Below are 20335 nucleotides of genomic sequence, written 5' to 3'. Positions count from 1 at the left end.
AGGGAGAGAAAAAAACAACGGGTGGAGGTATTTCAGAGTTTAGCCTGAGTCAGAGTCGCTGGAAGGCTAAGAGGTGGGGGGATGGGAGGACAGAGAGGGGAGGAGGATGGGGAGGGAGTTGGCACTCACTACAGAGCCCTCTAGCCGAGAGTGGGAGCTTTATATAATGGCCAGGTACTGTGTGCACCCCCCAACCCTCCCAATCTGCCTACACATCCTCCGCACACCCACACCACACACACACACACACACACACACACACACACACACACACACACACACACACACACACACACACACACACACACACACACACACACACACACACACACACACACACACACATTCTTTGCAGGAACTGCTTGGCACAACATTATTAGCCTCACCATCTCCCCGTTCTCCTGGGACTCAAAAGAACTGCATTACTGTTCACCTCCTCAGAACCATGTAAAGAGGCAGCAGATTCTTTTTTTTTTTTTTTTTTAGCTCTGCTTGCAAACGTGGAGCGCAAAGGGAGGAACAATGGCGGCCGCTAAAAGCCGCTACTTTGGTTCTGTTTAGGTGTATCAGACAGCGCCGCCTCTAGGGGACGCTAATGAAGGTTTTTAGACTTTTACTAAAACCTCTTCAGTCGGACGCCGTGTCACGGGTTAGACCCACGCTTGTCAGCTGATGTTTGTTTGTGACTCTCCATCCCGGGGTTGAACTCAGGTCGGACAATGGCAGCATTCGGTCATCGGGGTTTCTCTGTTGTTGATGGAAATGTTATTTAATCATGTTGACTTTGTTTTTTTCCTTTTATGCGTCTTTTAACCGAATACACACCTAAAAGGGAGCAAAAAAACCCCAGATGTGAGCGCTTCTGTTTTGATTGTCTCGTGTGCATCAATAAGGGTTTTTTCCATAAGCATGGGTGGGCCCACTTGAGCCCCGCCGTGCCAAACCAATTGCCGCGCTGCTCTGCTGTGGTCCTGCTAGGTAACACCAGCAGCTCACACATCGGTCTCCTCCCTGACTGTACAGATGTGTGGCTGTGGCAGATCTCTGTGTTCAGCTCTCAGCACTTTTGTAGCTTCTGTCTGACTGAATCTCTGTGGTTTGCAGTCCCACCTTCCTGTCCTGTTACTCTCATAAAGTACTGCGGTACTCAAAAAACTGTGGCACAGTATGTTGATAAGAAACATTCTTGCAGTTTCACGGCATATCATGCTATTTGATGTTATTTTCTTGCATGACTGGTCGTTTATTTAGATTTATGGTGGTTTATTCTACAGTCAGGAGTAAATAGAATATTAAAAACATTGTAATGTCACACTGAAGGCTTTAATAACATTAGGGGTTTGCTTTGCCCCATAAAATGATATAATATACGAAGAAATCAGATGCATGAAACAGTCGCAGAGTGTAAACAATTCTTATTATTGTGCAAACTGCTACATAGTAAAAAACAACTTTAAAAATAAACGAGTTAGATATATGCCAATGACTTTCTTTTCAAAACAACATATTTTAAGATGGTTGACAAAACACTATAAACTGACCACAGGTCTGTTGTTGTAGAAAAGTGTGCAACTGTTGACTGGGCAACAGTTTGGCCACTATTTTCAACCTGGCAACACAAACCTCATATCCAGTGTTTTAATCATTGATCTGAACCCGTCTCTCTCAGCTGTCTGTAGCGGGACCATGTCCTCACATAGCTGGATTGTTAGTCATGTTGCTACACCGCTTGATTTTACCTGTCATATGCTGTGCATCGGGCAAATAATTCTACAAGCGATGTCTTACTCTTTGGCTTTGCTGTTTCACTACTGCTGGCCTCGACTCCGACGTTTAATTCTAGTTATTATCATAATAAGTTTAACAAGTTTCATGAGTTTTAACCTATCAAAGCGAGTCAGTTGTGGGTCATTTGTCATTGTGTTTTAACCGTGAGTGAGAAGGTTACGCAGTTTAAAGCGTTTCCTCTCAAAGCAGTAGCAGGTTTTCCCAGCCGTTAAGCTCTGCACCGCATTTCAGTATTTGTGTGATACATTTTTATATCTTATAGGAAATGAAAAACCACTTGTGGTGTAACTACGCCACAGTTGGATGGTTATCGCTGATCAGTTGCAATTCGAGACCTGAAAAAAACATCAGCAGCATCCTCAATCAGTAAATACAGGTTTAAGGTGCACGTTAAGCTGACTGCCAGTGTTTTTTTTTTTTTGTTTTTTTTAACCTTTTAAGTTTAATATCATGATATAGCTAAAGGCTGCAAGTTGCAGTCAGAATCAAGGTGTGGTCTGGAGACTCCTGTTTCACCGCATTACTTCTCAGTGTCGTCATGAAGGAAAATATTAATGATAGACTGTGTCGCCTCAGGCAATGGAGAAAAAAAGTTTGTCTTTCAAATGAAGGGACAATTTGTACCAGGCATATAGGCAGTTTTTTTCCTGAGCATTGGTGAAGTTAATCATTATCAAACATAGTTTTTATCTTCATGAGCCCAATGAAAAGGAAGGTTTTGAGCTAGTTTAGCAGATTTATTCACATGAACATGCAGACAGTGTCATCGTGTGCATGTCATACGATAATCATATGACTGAACGGTGCATTTGAGGTATTTGCACACACACACACACACACACACACACACACACACACACACACTAGCCATTTGGCCTGCACACGCGATCCTTGCAAAGTTAACTAGCCATTTGGTCCTGACTGTGTGTGTGTGTGTGTGTGTGTGTGATCCTTGCAAAGTTAATCGTTGCGTGTTGTGCGTGGGTCCTGATGCTGTGTGTGTGTGTGTGTGTGTGTGTGTGTGTGTGTGTGTGTGTGTGTGAGAACATCTTCTCCCTCGCATGCCAACTCTTTGTGGCATGCAGGCGGCGTCTTTGTGATTGTCCTGCGTGTGTGCTCACTTGAACTGAAGCACCTCGCATAATATCCGTGAAGTATTTGTTGTGTGTTGGTGCGTTTCACATTTGTGAGTTTGCTGTTTTCCCCCTTATTAGATTAAATAACATAAACACACTGATAAAAACAATTATAGAGCTTTTTCCACTGCAGAGATTTTGACATTTCACAGTTGGAGGTGTAAACACGCAGCAGGGGGATTTTTTACTTGATAATCTACTTCCTTGATATCAGCAGGGGAAAAATAATGTTGATCTTATTGTCTATCGGCATGCAAGAGTTGGTTTGCATATTGCGGTTCGCTCAGCTGTGTGTGTGTGTGTGTCTGTACGAGTGTTTTAATAAAGTCTAAAAATATTGCTGTCATAGAGGTGAGAAGCTGGAGGCGTTATTTAAGGCGTCCTGGAAGTAAAAGTCCTGTTCATTTTATGCATAGACAATGTGAAATGACAGACGTGTGGAGCCTTTTCAAAGCTTGGACAGGCAATCATTAGTAAAAGCCTGAGGAGAGAAGTGAACTACGACGCCCAAGGTGCATTTTGTCAAGAAACCTTCAATTACCAAGCAGAATAATGTTGCCTTCTAACAGGAAGTAGAAGCTCAAGATCGTGCTTTCTAGAGACTAGATCTGCAACATTAGTGGATTAATTGATCATGATCGACAGAAAAAGAATATTCTATGGTTTCAGCTTCTTAACTATGAGGATTTGCTTCATTTATTTTTCGTGTAGTATCATTTTTAATTGGATATCATTGAGTGTTGAGTTGTTGATCAGACAAAGCAAGGCGATTGAAGATCTCACTATTGTTGAGCATTATTTTGGTCAAATTATGAATCTAGAGAGTAATGGTCAGTTTCAGATTCTGAATCTATTTTGGATGATTTGGCACCCAAAGTGAGATGTTTTGGTCCAAATTGCAATGACAAAGCCTTAGCTGTGCTTTGGTTATTGCAGATACTGAGTACCGATCCAATACATTTGTTTAATTAATAAACAGTTTGCCTCACTGAGTTGGAGTGACTGAGGTCATTGTTTTATATTTAAGGCAACATCCAGCTTGATTTAAACATGGCTTTCCTAACTTTGCTAACTAAAACGTAACAAATGAAAACGGATATAAACGTACTGAATTGTTATTTTTACAAAATAATGGTTTCTGATACCAGATCAGCTTATGATCAATGGTGATGATGATGATGATCCATCCAGCTATTTGAGTCAGTATCAAACAGATATTGGTATTGGTATCAGTTCATCTCTAGTTGGTAGAGCTCTGTTCAGCTGTCAGGTTTCTTCTCCATAGCAACGCTGGACGAGGCTCATGGGTATCTTACATACAGTAACATCACCAGCCGTACCGAACTGATGGCAAAAACTGGAGCCGTGGACAATTTCATTTGGTTCAGAGGCTCAGCTGCTTTCTCTCCGTCCCCCATCCCCCTTCCTTTTATCCCTCCATCAGTCATTCTCTACAGCTCAGGACAAAGCAAATTATCACCCCACACACCACCTCTCTCTGTTCTGACCAGAATCTACCAAACATACGGAGAGAGATGAGACTGTAGTTACAATCATTTAAGTCGAGCTCAAAGTGAACATCAAGACGACCTTCCGCAGTTAACCGGCTAATTGGAAAAAAAGAAAAAAAAGCCATTAAATAGTCTCTTAACGCTGCCATTTTTGAATGATTGAAACGCCAAAATAACAGGATATGGTGAAATATCTTCCTCCTGTTTCTCTTTGCACCAGTATGGAAAAAGTGATTTGATGACGAAGAACATGTGCAGCCTGTGATCGGCAACACAAAATGAGTTTAAATGATTTTACTGCCACATCAACCTGGTCATATCTGTGCTCATTAAAGTAGGTTACATGTTTGGAAAAGCTCTGTTTCCTTTCTCACACTTAAAGTTCTGTTTGGTTTTATTCACTCTGGAGAATGTTTTTTTTAGAAAAAGCTCACCTGTGAGGTGTCAAAAACACTGGCTAAGGGACAGACGGACACAACTGTGAGGAAGGAAATGCATCTTAAGATTGATCCGTCTGTGGGTGTAGTCTTGAAATAGAGGTCTTGTATCCTGACTAGCTGCTTCTTGTAATGTGTTGTGGTTGTAATGCAGAACTTTCTATGAAGGATCAACAGAGATGGAAATCTATCTGTGAAAGCTCCTAATATCAGGCTTTGCGATGTTTACGGTGTTTTCTCAAAGTTTTTTTTGGGGGGGCCGGTGTGGACGCAGAGTCGGCTACAAATGTTTTGGAAAAAAAAAGGAAGCAACAAGTCTCGGCAAGCATAAGAGAGAAACAGCATGAGGCTGAAATAACATCTAAACTTAGACCAAAAGTCAGAGCGGATATGTGACTTATGAACCTGAGGCACAGAGACGTTTATGTTCAGTCAATTTGCTTTTTAAGAACGTCTTTGTGTGAAAATGATGCTTTGTGGTGTTTACCGCTCTGCCAGTGGAGATGGAACATCCTATTCCATCTGTTCAGGCTCTGCTCAGAACTTTCTGGAAAGGTTAGTTGTGTTGACTTTCGGTGAAAAAGCCAACATTTGGAGCTGTCATACCTCCACAGCTGCTCCACAGCTGCTCCACTGAGTGTCATGTCATTTCTCCTGCAGGAAGCATGGTTTCCAGAATTAATAACTTATTTGCTTTGCATACACAAGACTGGATACTTTTGATAGATCCAATGAGATCAGATCCCTTATATTTGATATACACACTGTTACAGATGTATTTGCAATACGTTGATTTTTTCCACTGTATAAGCCTTGACGATATATGCTGATATATATCTTTAAGCCCTGGTATTGGGTTTTGATAGCATTTTATCAAATCTAAATCCTTTTCAATTACTTATGAAATCTGTGTGAGTATTTTCAGTGCGATTGAATAAAAGCAAACTTTCTTTAAAGTGAAATTACCCATTTCCAGTCATTCCACGAAAAAGAATGTCAAATTAAGGCTTTATTTCAAGTTCAATTCAATCACAAGAAATGTCCATACCAAGTCCTCATAGTTATTATTTTAGTGATTACGTGAATGAAGTGCTAGCTTTGCAGTCCGAACGCCTCATGAGTCTTGTATTACGCCGTTCAGCAACAGGTCAGGCACCGAAAACTCCACCTGGATGGTGCATGAGTCATCAAACATTACAAACTCAGGAGGGACTTTTTGGTGGACGAGTAACAACGCCCAGGAAGCAAAACTGAAACTTGGTTGGAAAAGCAGATAAACTTCCTGAGTTCCCCAAAAGGTTACGGAGGAGGAAAAGCTCCTGTATTAAAAAAGGTGACATGAATTTTCAGGACTTTAAATTAGAAACAATGCTGCTGAAGCACAAAACGCTTCATTTTAAAGGAAAGTTAAAGCATAACTAGATGTATACAGTACTTTATGTAGTAGTTATGGTAGAGTTTTTGTTTTCTAAAGAATTATATTACTCAAAGTAAGTAAATTAAAATATATTATATGCCCAAAATTTTGACTGTAGTCATCAATCGGTGTCTTTGAGTGGCGATAAATGTTTAAATGTCTTTAAAATGTAGTGATATATTGTCCAGTTAGTGTCTTTATTACATTCTTCACTACAGCTGAATGACAACAGTCTGTAACTCTGCAGGGACCTTTGTTTGCACAGCTCTAGCAGTGTGTTGCTCTTTCCTAAATGAATTTTTGGTGCAGTGGTTTACTTGCCTGAGGAAAATTTCATCATTCTTTGTTTTTTTTTTTGGTGGGTTTCAGTTTTAACGTCATGTGTTGGTCAAAATGTTGTTTTATGGGCCGTTCCAGTCCGTCAAGAATATCATTGTGGTGGTCACATTTGATCTTCATCTTTTCTTTGGAAACCAAAATGTCACAGGCTGGTAAATTGAAGGCAGAAACTTCCTCTTTAAAATCCACACACTGGTCTGCATGCTGTGTGTGTGTGTGTGTGTGTGTGTGTGTGTGTGTGTGTGTGTGTGTGTGTGTGTGTGTGTGTGTGTGTGTGTGTGTGTGTGTGTGTGTGTGTGTGTGTGTGTGTGTGTGTGTGTGTGTGTGTGTGTGTGTGTGTGTGTGTGTGTGTGTGTGTGTGTGTGTGCGCAGAAACTCCCCTGTTACCACCAGCTATTCTCTTTGTGTTGTATCCTCTCTCTCTCCCTCTTTCACCCTCCTTCCTTTGTTGCAGCTTCCCTTTGCACCTACATGTCAAGTTGTTTCAGTGAAACAACACAATAGAGCACATTCACACACAAACATGTTTTTGTTCAAACCCCGGCCTTTTCCTACCGCAGTCCAATCAGTGACGGCGTCATTTTTGTTTGAATTAAACCAAAAGGTATATTTAAAGTCATTTAGTTAAGATGATTTTTATTCTTATGTCGTCGGTGGATCAGTAAGCAACATCTATCACACTGAATGTTGTATTTTCACAACTTAACCAGGCACAGTTGGTTGTTTCACTACTTCCAATGCCCCATGAAGTGCAGGAGGATTTGCTGCAGAAGCACCGCTACATATTTCACCCAATTTGTGAAGCAAATAATGCCTTAGTCTGCAACTGTTTCAATAATTAATTTAATTATTTGAGTCATTTTCAAGCTGAAGTGGCAGCCATTCGGATTCCACATACTCAAATGGGAGGATTTACAGCTTTTCTTTGTCTTATATGACAGTAAACTGAATATATATTGTGTTTGAACTGTTGAGCTGCTACTATACTCCGACAGAATGTCTTGCTGGATGATTGAAAAGCTTTTGAAACCCTCCCCCTCCTCCTCCACCTCCTCCACCTCTTCCTCTTCCTCCTCCTCCTCCTCCTCCTCCTCCTCCTCCTCCTCCTCCTCCTCCTCCTCCTCCTCCTCCTCCTCCTCCTCCTCCTGTTGACCAGGAAGATGGAGGTGTTTAGGGGCCACCTGTCCGGGGAAGAAGAATGATTGGCTGGTGGAGGCGAGTGCAGAAGAGAGGAGATACTGAGAGCTTTTCATCTCTCTCTCCTCCATCCGCTCCACTGTTTTCCCCTTTTTTTCTGTTTTCATATTTCTTTGGTTGAAGCCAGAGGAATGTTACACATATCTGCAGTGTGCTGTGTGTGTGTGTGTGTGTGTGTGTGTGTGTGTGTGTGTGTGTGTGTGTGTGTGTGTGTGTGTGTGTGTGTGTGTGTGTGTGTGTGTGTGTGTGTGTGTGTGTGTGTGTCGTTTGTGTCACGTTTATTTGAGCCAGTTTGTGAGTGTATTTCTCTCTCTTTAGTGTGTGTTTGCTTTATAGAAAGAGAGAGAGTGTGGGGGAGGGGGGACTTTGTGTGTGTGTGTGTGTGTGTGTGTGTGTGTGTGTGTGTGTGTGTGTGTGTGTGTGTGTGTAAGCGTGTGTGTGTGTGTGTGTGTGAAATGCTGGGCAGCCAGTGTCATCATTTTTTCACACTCTTCTTCCCTACAGCATGCATTTTTCATGGAACTGGTCGTTTATGTCGCCAGCAGGAGAGTTGTGTGTGTGTGTCTGTGTGTGTCTGTGTGTGTGTCTGTGTCTGTGTGTGTGTGCGCTGTCCAAGTCTAGGGTTACTCCATCTGAATACTACTGAATTATCTACATAATTGCTCTGTTAAATAGTATCTGTAAATGTTGAAAACCCACAGACAGACAGCTGCAGCCTGCGTGCTGCACCTGTGATGGAGCTTCCTGCTGTACGAGCCGCCTGTGTTTGACTGATGTGTTTTTATTACTGCAGCGTGCTTCAGCCCCCGAGGCATCAGAAATACTTTCTTTATTCTTTTTCCCTCCATGAATGTGCCTTTTAACGTAGGATTGTAGTGACAAAGGACAAGGACCGGTGTCTGTCCTGACTGGTAAAGATGTGTATATGTTGACTATATCGGCCTCTTAGTTAGTGTGTGTGTGTGTGTGTGTGTGTGTGTGTGTGTGTGTGTGTGTGTGTGTGTGTGTGTGTGTGTGTGTGTGTGTGTGTGTGTGTGTGTGTGTGTGTGTGTGTATGCATATGTGACAGCTGTACACAAGATGCAGTGTTTGCCTCTGCTCTCTCACTTCGAGCTGTGTGGAGCTTGTTCTCTCAAATCTCTCAATGCAGGAACCTAAAAACACTTAACGATCAGTTGATTGACAGAAAATCTGTGCTGAAAATAAATAAATTGTTTATGCAAAACTGGCACAAAAAAACCCAAGTTGCAGCATAAATGTGAATAATTGTTGCACTTTTTGTGCCTCCGTGAGTAAACTGAACATCTTGGTGTTTTGGACTGTTAGTTTGATAAAACAAGACAACAGAATGCATCAGCTTGATCTCTGGGAACTGTGATGGATATACATTTGTTGTCCTCTGACATATTATAGACCAATAAATAAATAGATTTGATCAAGAAAATTGGTTGGTACCGTTCCTTGTGAGGTTTTGGTTCTCGGTTCAGTCTTGCGTTTTGACTGTAATTCACAAAAGCGTATGTGTGTTTAAAAGAGGCTACAGCGGGACTGACCTCATTATTTTAATGTACTAGTGAAGTTATTGGCTGCAATATATAAATCAATGGAAGAGGTGGTGATGATATTTGTTACATTTGGATACTTATTTACAATAATGTGAAAATGAGACGGTTTATTAAGTGCAATCTTGGCGACAAGAAGCTGATCAGACGGCGTCCTGCACCTCGTAGTAGTTCGGTTTGTTTCAATGCACGTATCATGATCTTTAATTTTTTTCTGTAATCTGTCTGAAAGTATATGAAACTTGCATTTACAGTGGACATGAAAAGAGAATCTGTTACAATATAACTATAACTATGTTTTATTAAGTTCCTGCTGTGGAAAAGCGCTAAAAGACTTCTTTATCTTTGAAATATGCTCATGTAATTATCCATAACTTAGGACATTTGGTGTTGGTGACAAATAATACTTCAATAGCAATCTAATCATACCTGTTGGTAATTCATCTTTCATATCTTCTGAAAAAGTATTTAAAAAGTCTCTAATCGTTGTGTTCGATGAATGAAAAAGAACAAGTATTGTCATCCAAAACATTTTACCAGAAAATGTTATGGATGATTTCTTACGTTTCAAGTGTTGTTGATGTAACTTGAAGCACGTATTGTTATGCTGCACTTTGACACTGGAAGCTAGATGTGCAAAAGTGGAACAAGTTACAGTAACCTGCAGCACTTTTGAGGTTTCAGTTCCTTCCAAAAGTACCGTTCATACGTCAGTTTTAGTGAGGCAGTGCAGCTCTGTGGTGGGACTAGAGTGAGATGTTTAAGTCACACCTGGGCCGCGCATACTGAGAATGAAAGTCTTTTTTTTGTCCTGTAAGATGTTTTGGTTATATTTAAACATTTACATGACACTCGTAGCAAAGTAGGACGGCAGAAGAATAAGCTTCAGTTTTTTTCCTCATCAACCTTGCAAGTAACATATTGACTTGGCCCCATTCCTTTAAAATAACTAAATAACCTAAGAAATAACCGCCTCTGATACATCCTAAAATGCTGGATTGGGTATCAGCGAGTATGCAAGTCTATCCCATATCACAATATTACATAAATGATCAGCTCATTTACGTTACAGAAGAACAACAGCAACAGTCCTAACTGGTTAACAGAGCTAACGGCTAACGTTAACGGAGATTGCATTGAGGTGCATTATGATGAGTTCAAGGTCCATTGAGGTACATTGAGTATTAAGCGAAGGTAAAATTAAACGTTATAATGATGTGTTCAAATGTTTTTGGCGAGAAACTTGATGGCTACAGGTGTTTGGAGGAGCTTTTGACCTAAATAAGACTAAGACTTCTAACTTTTTTGTTGTTTTCAACCCACTGGTATCGAATCTGTACACGGTGTTTGCCGAAACGCAACTTCATGTTTTGGTATCTGGAAAGAAAAATGTTATCGGAACATCTCTAGTATTGGTGCATCTTTGTGTTTTTTGTTTTTCAAGTCTAAAAAGTAGCTGTTATGATAAGGCCACAGGAAATAGCCCACAGCACTCACATATATATATATATATGTCCTTTTAAATGTAAACTAAATGCAAGACTCCAGTATAGCCCAAGAGGAAATGGCTTCATTATTAAAAAGACAAAACAACAAGAAAATCTGTAAGGCTTAAAGGTTTAATCCTTTATATGGACACCACAGCACACACGTCCTGCACATAACAATTATAACTGTGTGCATATAATTGATTATCTGGAAACTGCCACACCGGGCACTAACAGAGCCGTGTGCTTTCTCATTTGAGGGGCGTGTGTTTGTGTGTCTGCGCTTTTCTTCATCCCTGCTCTGTCATTAAAGGGGAGGATGTTTGTCCAAGACATTTTTACAGGCTACTCAGAGTGTGTGTGTGTGTGTGTGTGTGTGTGTGTGTGTGTGTGTGTGTGTGTGTGTGTGTGTGTGTGTGTGTGTGTGTGTGTGTGTGTGTGTGTGTGTGTGTGTGTGTGTGTGTGTGTGTGTGTGTGCAGTTTATATTAGCTACAGGAAAGACTGTGCAGACCTCCAACATGCATATATGTCCATGTCTCTATTTGTCTTTGTCTTACTTAAAGGTCTGTCTCATAGCTATAGTTAACCACAGTTCTGTCCATGTGGTTAATGTCTGATAGTGATGTCTGCTCGTTAATGAGCTGAGGATTCTTGTTTATGAAAAACCTAATTTGTCCTGTTTCCATTTGTTCTGTATCTTTGTTCTAATCAAAGAACAATGGAGAAATACTATTAAAGAAAGGATTGGTTTATTTTTTACTCAGTTTGTTAAATATCTGAAGCCTCAAACATGCTTAGACTAAGATGACTGTCGGTAGCTGATTATGTGAAATAGCAAAGCTTCTCAATCTCGACTATTTTAATACAAGGAACTAGTGCTTCCTTTGACGTCACCATGGACGACAGTTCAATTCTGGTGACATTTTAGGGGGAAAACTGAGGTGAGTTTTTGAGTGCATTTCAAACTTTAAAGTAAATCAAATTCACACCCGTCTTCAGTCACCTGGAGCCAACAGTTAAGAGTCTTGCTCAAGGGCACTCTTCATTGGTTATTACTGTGCATGTAACAACTATACACGCAGGTGTGTTTCTCTATATAAATATAAGCTGGCCTCTCTACGTGTTTGTTTTTTTAATCACCTGAGCTGAGTAATGGAATTTCAGCATTTGGTGCAGCGGCGTCGTATGATAATTAATCATGGTCTTTACATTTAAACTGGTGCAGGAAGTGCTGAGGGTACAACTTATTTTGTTTTTCTTTGTTAACTTCTACCTGAAGTTATTAGGACTGTCCTCGACAGAAGAAATACTTAGTTGTCAAGAAATCAGTTTGTTTATTTAATCGACTGAATCGCGAGTGATAAAGCACCACTTTAAATTCTGTGCTTACCAGAGATGTGTACATAACTTTATTGGAAAGGATCTTAATGTTCAGCATGAAAAAAAGCATAAAAAACGACTTATCGACTAAAGAAAACCTTTGTTGACTAAGACCAAATCAACCGATTAGTCTACTAATCCACTCAAAGAGGGCCGCCCTAGAGGTTAGTCCACAATCTGTCTGGTTAGATGAAGAGCTGCTTGCTCATTACATTACATTACAGTCATTTAGAGGACTTACAATCAGTAGTATATTACATATCATTCACCCATTCACACACTGATGACAGGCTACCATGCAAGGTGCCACCATCAGACTCTAACTAACATTCATGCAACATCCAGTCCACCGATGGCAAGCCTTCAGGAGCAACTTGGGGTTAAGTGTCATGCCCAAGGACACATCGACTGCCGAAGCCGGGTATCGAACCACCGACCCTCTGATTAGAAAACTACCTTGCTCTCCACTACGCCACAGCCACCCCTCATGGTAGTTTGGTCAAACCTGAAGCTAAACCTGATGTCAGTGCATGCAACACTTTTCACCATGGTCATGCTGCAGCTACTCCATCCCACAACCTCCAGAGAAAAATCATTTGCATTTTTTTTTTTTTTTTTATCACTCCCAACACAGACGAAAAACCTGCTGCATCGAGTTCACTGCTCCCCAGTGTCAGTGGTGTCTGTATCATCCAAACAGGTGATGAACCAGCTGACGGTTTACACATGTAAGGAAATTAAGCTGTGCTAAGACTTTTATGGTATGCATTGTAGTGCAATGAAGTGCTTTTCTGCCAGAAGGAAACCTCTACAGTGTGTGTAGTTTTTTTTTTTTTTTTTAAACATCTGTGAGGCAAACCGCCAGCTGTGCCGTGTTAAGGTATCTCAATGCAGGGAGAGATTCAGCACAGACTTTGGCATTGCTCAGAGGCAACATACCAGCATTGAACCTTTACGAAGACACAGAATAACGATGCAAATCATCCAATTATGCGTTTAAAATGAAATCCGTCCATTTATCTTCGTACCTGGTCAGGCTGACAGCGCCAGCAGAGCCCCCAGAAGTCTCCTTTCATGATAACTTCTTAAGCTTTTCCGCTGCATTCACACAAAGTAGTAGTCGGTCTCTGGCTGCTCATAAATCTGCAGCTCTGTGGGTGCGTTACGTTGAACACATAATTCACACTAATTAACATACTGGACTCTGCTGGGACTGGACAGTTGTTTCCTGACAGCCACTGTGATATTTTTAATTTCCTGTTGCACAGTTTGTTTCCAGAGTGCAGAATATCTTTGTCTTCTGTCTGTTTTAACACATTATGCGTTGTTTGAAGAGTTGTTAAACAGTTATATCTGAGCGGGAAAGACTCAACGGCATTGCTGTCCTTTTATCTGGGCTGCAGACGATCCCCCCCCCCACTCCTCTTTTGGAGCAGGGTTGTAAAAATCTCTGTGTTTATGTTTCTGTGGAAATCAAAACTAGCGTGATTTACCCTAGGACATTAGCACAAAGTTTATCCTTTCTGAATTTTTTTGTGCAGCCTGGAACTTTTTAAAATCTTTGTTGTTCAGGCTGCAATGCCAGGGCCCCTTCACAATAAGTGTCAGAAATCAATGGAGATAAAGGGCAAAATTCTTCATTTTTAAAATGTATTAAGGCCTAATCATAAACTTAAGCCATCATTTTATTTTCATTTCATTTCATTTTAGTCTCTTACAGGGGGCATAACATTAATTGAGTGTTCATTTTTTAAAGTGTAATTTTACATGGTTTATTTGCAACGGAATTAGTCGACTGACAGATTTAAATAAATTGCCAACTAACTTAATTGTAAAAGCGATTGGTGCTTATATCCGTTTTGCATCCGTCATAAATGGCATCTCAGTTTATTTCTCCTCTTCCTCTTTCTCATCACAGCAAATGGTGATGAGCCTGCGGGTGTCGGAGCTGCAGGTGCTGCTGGGATACGCCGGGCGCAACAAGCACGGACGCAAGCACGAGCTGCTGACCAAGGCGCTGCACCTGCTGAAGGCCGGCTGCAGCCCCGCCGTGCACATGAAGATCAAAGAGCTCTACCGACGACGCTTCCCCGCCAAAATGATCTCCCACTCAGAGCTGGCCATGCCCGGGCCGCACCACCCTGCCACGGCCGGCGTGGTCGGGGGAGGGGCGCCGCACTGCCCGCCGGCCTGACACAGCTGGCGTACGAGGGCCACGCGGGTCACGGAGGAGCCCCGTCGCCCGCCGCCTTACTGCCCCTCTCGCTGCTCGGCCCCGGGAAGCACGAGCTAACCGGGCTGACGCACCACCTGTCCGGCTCCGCCTCGCTGCACCCGGTCCACCCGGATGTGAAGCTGCAGAGGCTGCCCTTCTACGACATGCTGGACGAGCTCATCAAGCCAACCAGTCTAGGTGAGGACACAAGTGAGTGTGTTTCGAGTTAAAGGCGGATTAAAAAGGGGGAATAATGGTGGATGGGTACATTTAATCACTATGTGTGCACATTATATATCAGCACTATATATCATAACACTGCAGGATAAAATATATTAGTATAAGCATTGAATGGAGTATCAGATTAGCTAGTGGGAAAAATGTATTTCAGTAATAGTTCAATGCCTCAAACATGGTTTCACTATTTAAAAGAATAACACTATTTAATATTTACAGTTTGGTGTTAACAAATAAAGTGTATCACTAGGATATGTTTGTCTTTTGACTTTCCATGGCTGCTTAATATGACAAACTCTGTCTAGAAATGCAAGAAAACACTCTAAAAAGGAAGGTTTCAGACATATACAGTAACTGCAACTGAGAAGCAACATTAGTGCACGTCATCCCTCTTTCTCCATATGTGTCCTGTCTGTATCTTCACTGTCAGACCGAATCCACTGAATGTGAAAATGCCCCCCCCCCCAAAAAAAATAATAACCCTGCAAGGTTATATTTATGTCAGTGTGACATTCCCATAATAATCATGGCAGCCGTCACAGAAAACATTGACATTTGTGTTTTCCGCGGTGGTGGAGAGGCTCCCTGCCAGAGCTGCTGTCGTTCTGCCTGCTAACGCGTTTACACGGCACCGAAATGGTACTGCAAAAATGAAAATTTGCAGATTCCCCCCCCGGAGAGTTCAGAGTAGACAGAGGCCACTGTTGGTTCAGGAGAGGTGTTAGTGAAAATATTTAGAAACAAAAGATGTTTCCATCTCAGATTCGCTACTAATACTAATACTAATACTACTACTACTACTACTACTACTACTACTACTACTACTGCTACTACTACTACTACTACTACTACTACTACTGCTACTACTGCTACTACTACTGCTACTACTACTACTACTACTACTACTGCTGCTACTACTGCTACTACTACTACTGCTACTACTACTACTGCTACTGCTACTACTACTGCTGCTACTACTACTGCTACTGCTACTACTACTGCTACTACTACTACTACTACTACTACTGCTACTACTGCTACTACTACTACTGCTGCTACTACTACTGCTACTACTACTACTACTATGACTACAACTTCTCTAATAGTGGTTTGAAATGACTCAAATAGCTGGATCGGCTGAAGGTCACAATAGGGCGGATCTGTTCAATTCAATTCTTTGTTTATAAACTATGTACATCAACTACTGGAATTGTAATTCCTCTTTAAGTTTTTACGTATTTGGTGCTGCATTAAAACGGTTTAAACTTGAATTGTAATTCTTGTTAATTTTCAAGATTTTTTTAACCAAGTTGCTGGTGTCCTATTTATTAGTTTAATATATAACAATTTAATAAAGTTATATCAATGTATTTATTTTTTACATTTGGTTTTTACAAAGTTAGGAAAGCATTGTTTAGGTCAATCCTGATGCTGCCTTACACATAAGAGAATGTTCTCAGTCTCTTCCACACAGTGAGGCATAGAGCTTAAATCAATTAAACACCGGTATCATATCGGTACTCTGTATCGGCCGGTATCTAAAGCCGAGGTATCAGTATCGGGACTGAAGAAAGTTGGATTTGTGAATCCCCAGTATAGACACAGGCTTGAAACCAACATTAAACAATTAATCATATATATAGTTTTCATTTATTTGTGGTTCTGAAGGTCATTTTGAGAGTGACATTCAGCCACTGGACATTATAGGTGAATAATGGCTCTAATTTGAATATCTTTGCTGTTACATATGGACTGCTATGCTCGAATTTATTTCAGGTGGGCCAAGCAACGGCAACACATGATGAATATTATATAATACATTGATTTATACGTATATAGTTTTTGCTGTGAGACCAATTTCACATCAGTGTTGAGCCTCTGACTATAAGAGGATCTCTGTATGTTGACCATCAACAACACGTGTTGACATTACTGCATTTATGTACACAAAGTCACAGGTCTCTTAGGATTCTCTGTTAAGTTAACAATGAGAGCCGAGACTTTTATGATGAGAAGTAAAACTCTACTTCCCATCACTCTGTAGTTTTGCTGATAAAACAGTTTATAACGCCATCACGTCTTAACTTGTTCGTATGTAGCGACACACAGCTGTAGAGAAGATCCTTAATAAGTTTAAAATTAAATATTTTAATTTCGATTTAGTCTCCTTTGTTTTGCACAGCACTTGATTAGTTAAACAAAAGTAGTTTATACTCAGAAACATATTTATAAACTAATGGTGTAGCAGGTAAGTTGATAATATTGTAATTTAACAGTCCAAGAATATCTCAAAGCATCAGAAAACTTGCTCCAACTTTTGCAGAAAATAGTGTTCATTTAAAACTCCATTACTTTAATGAGTCCACATTTTCTAGAATCTTACATCCACTCTGCCCTTTAATTCCCTTCCTTAGAGACTTTTAATCTTTGTCTTGGTCAGATTCATCATTATATTAAGTGTGCATCCAGCACCCAGACTGCATTTAGCATAATAACACTCTTTGGGCTCAGGGATATATTGCAAATATATGGAAATGTCTAGATTTTCCTACATTAGCATTTTAATGGAGCAAGAGACCGTCTCATGATTAATTTGCCTGCAGATGCATGTACAAACACAGTGCCCGCAGCTCCGTCATCACACCATCTTTCTCCTCTTCCCTCGCCCTTTCTCACTCTATCCATTTCCTGCACATGTCCCATCCCTCTCGGCCTCTCTCTCTCTCTCTGTCTCTGTCTCTCTCTCTCTCCCCCACTCCGTCTTCCATTCCCACTCTGTCTCTGCGGCGATCATCGGTTAAAATTTGCATGCAAAGTGATAGAATCATACAGACGTACACCTGTGCCCGCAGAACATACCCTCCCTTCATTTGAATCTGAATCGCACATTCATATCATTCTCTCTCTCCCTCTCCCTCACACACACACACACACACACACACACACACACACACACACACACACACACACACACACACACACACACACACACACACACACACACACACACACACACACACACACACACACACACACACGTCTGCATATACAGTACTTTCAAAACACACAAACGTACTTTCCAATAAATAATGCATGCTGATCGTATTGTTCTCAGAGGCGGCGAGAGCGTGAAGGAATGAATGAGAGGGGGAGAAAACTCGAGAGGAGGATGGTGCACATCGTTTCACAAAGCTGAAAATTTTAATTTGCTTCAAAAATGACCCTCTTTATCCTTATAATAATGGAGGGCAGCAATGAAACCACTTGATTAATCGTAAGTCTCGTCTCATGGGCAGAAGATAAGATTTTCTTCCCTTGCTTTCATACTGCTGTAGTCTCCTCTCTCCTTGATCACAACCTTTCACATACTCTGCCTCTTCTCTGCCTGTTTACTTCTCTCTCTGATCTTCTGATTGCTGCTCAATCCCTCTCTCTCTCTCTCTCTCTCTCTCTCTCTCTCTCTTTCTCTTTCTCATCTCGCTCTCTCCCCCATTGTTGCTGCCTCTCCTGTTGCCTCGCCTCCAGTTTTCTCCCTCCCTCGCTCGCTCTCTCCCTTCCCCCACTTGCTCTCTTGGTTTGCTACATTTCTTTCTTTTCTTTTCTTTTTTTTTTTTTGCTGGTGGAAGCTGATTTTGTTGGCCATGAATGTGCTTCACCAGGATTCTGACAGGGTTTTTTTTTACGAGTGCAGTGAAAGGAAAGATTATGACTTGTTTGGTGCGTCCTTGCATCTGAAATTGGAATAAATAAGTCTGAGCAATTTTTTTGTAAAATTCTGAAAATAGTTTTAAGCCTGTACACAAAAAATTGGCATACAAGTAAAAAGAGACAATAACTAAGGAAATTAATGCCAAATACAGAGCATTAAGAAGCAGTACAGCATAAAAGGTTGGTTCATGCTAGATGCATATTATCCCCATATGTAATTGTTTGAATATGGGGTTAACGGTGCACAGTTTCAGAGCGTCTCTCCTTGAAGACATGCACGTTGTTGCACTCGTCTCTCCACGGCAAAAGTGACAGAAATAATTGTGTAAAGAATTGACATTAAGTGCTGCTGCACATTTTCAGTTCCTCATTTCACACAACAGTTCCATGCATTCACCCCTTCAACTGAGATATAAGGATCTTTGCAAATTAGTTCTGACCTTTTGTGTCTTCAACATGCATATTCCTCTCTTATTAGCTTCTTTTGGCTATTGATTTGGATTTGTTTTCATGCATTTCCCAACACTTCACACAATAAGTAGTGTATATATGTATTCTATAGGACAACAATGTAAAGTGTAATATAGCTTGATTTAAGAAAACCTAGTACAGTACTGCACATATGAAAACGGTCTGCTCTCTCACTGTGACACCACTCTTAAAGCTGCAGCAGCATGTATCATTAATAAACTTTAAAAGATGAAAGCCTTTTGGTAGAGCGGTTGGGGAAAAAAATGTATATTAAGTTTAACGGTAACAGAGGATTTGCGGCCCGTGTTACCGTGTTTTCAGATTTCCTGCCATAACCTGATTCCTCTCAGTAACCTGGTTTCACTAGTGCATGTCATCTTAGTTATTATCTCTCTCACACCATCCTCCCTCCCTCCCTCCCTCCCTCCCTCCCTCTCATCATCCCTCCCCTCCCTCCCCTGCAGTCTTGTGCTCTCTGCTGAGTCTTATCAGTCCGTGGGATAAAGGTTAGTCGGGCCACAGTTCAGCCTTTCCATTCTAAACCGGTCAGCAGTCTGGGCTGCACCGGCTACTCCTTTATTACCATGGCGACCTCGCTGGTTGAACTCTCCATCATTATCCGTCCTCCACGGAGAAACGCTGCCTCTGTGCTCATTATGGATATCATTGTGGTGCACATGCATTATACATGATTTAATCACCATATCTTCAGGAAAAGGATGCAAGCCCATTTCGCATTTGATCAGCGTTTCGTGCATAATGGCTTGTTACATGAGAAGATTGCTGTGATATTCGTACAATGGAGGAAAAATCGTGTGGCGACAAAAATGTCTAATCAAGTGTTTGGTACAGAGATGAGTCGGTCTGTGATTTCGTCAGGGTTTCATTGTTAATAATGTTGCCCAGGGAAGAAAGGAAGCCATCTTCAGTTCTAGGGACAGTTTGGTGGCAGCAGGACATGAAGCTTGGTGCCATCTGCCTGTCAGTTCCTCTGTGAACACAATAACATATTAACTCATGACACCTGATACAAGCTTCCGACAAAACAGGTTGTCTCTCTGCATGCGGAGGATTTCATTAGATTTTGGACTGAAGAAACAAGTATTTTCTCTTATCAGATTTTTTTCATGATTGTTTAATTTATTGTTCTTTCACATTGCTTGTTTTTATTTAACAAATAGTCTAAGGGCGAGTTCCTGAAATTATCCAATGGAGCTGGTCGGGGTGTGCGTTAACAAACACAAAACTCAAATGGTCCAGAAATTGTAAAATAAGTTATGTGGTGTAAATATTTGTATGATATAACAATGCCTGCAAAATAAACATTTAACCCAAAACGTTCCTGCTTTAGCAAAGGAACTTCGACTATCAAGGCCAGAAGGCGAGGAATTGGTGCAAGCTGCTTACCACAAAGGTACCACTTTCCGGAACAGCTTTGCATACTTTATG

General features: G+C 41.1%; 1 protein-coding gene across 1 annotated transcript in view; it reads left to right on the top strand.

Annotated features, from left to right (window-relative positions):
• LOC129108423 (E3 SUMO-protein ligase PIAS1-like) overlaps positions 1-20335 on the top strand; it is a 47758-nt gene that overhangs the window by 8755 nt on the left and 18668 nt on the right. Inside the window, 2 exon segments of the mRNA XM_054620237.1 lie at positions 14174-14422; positions 14425-14668. Coding sequence (XP_054476212.1) covers positions 14174-14422; positions 14425-14668 — 493 coding nt within the window.

This window comes from Anoplopoma fimbria, chromosome 2 (assembly GCF_027596085.1).
Source record: "Anoplopoma fimbria isolate UVic2021 breed Golden Eagle Sablefish chromosome 2, Afim_UVic_2022, whole genome shotgun sequence".
NCBI lineage: Eukaryota > Metazoa > Chordata > Actinopteri > Perciformes > Anoplopomatidae > Anoplopoma > Anoplopoma fimbria.
Note: the sequence above shows the minus strand (reverse complement) of the source record. Positions and strands in the feature narration are given on the sequence as shown.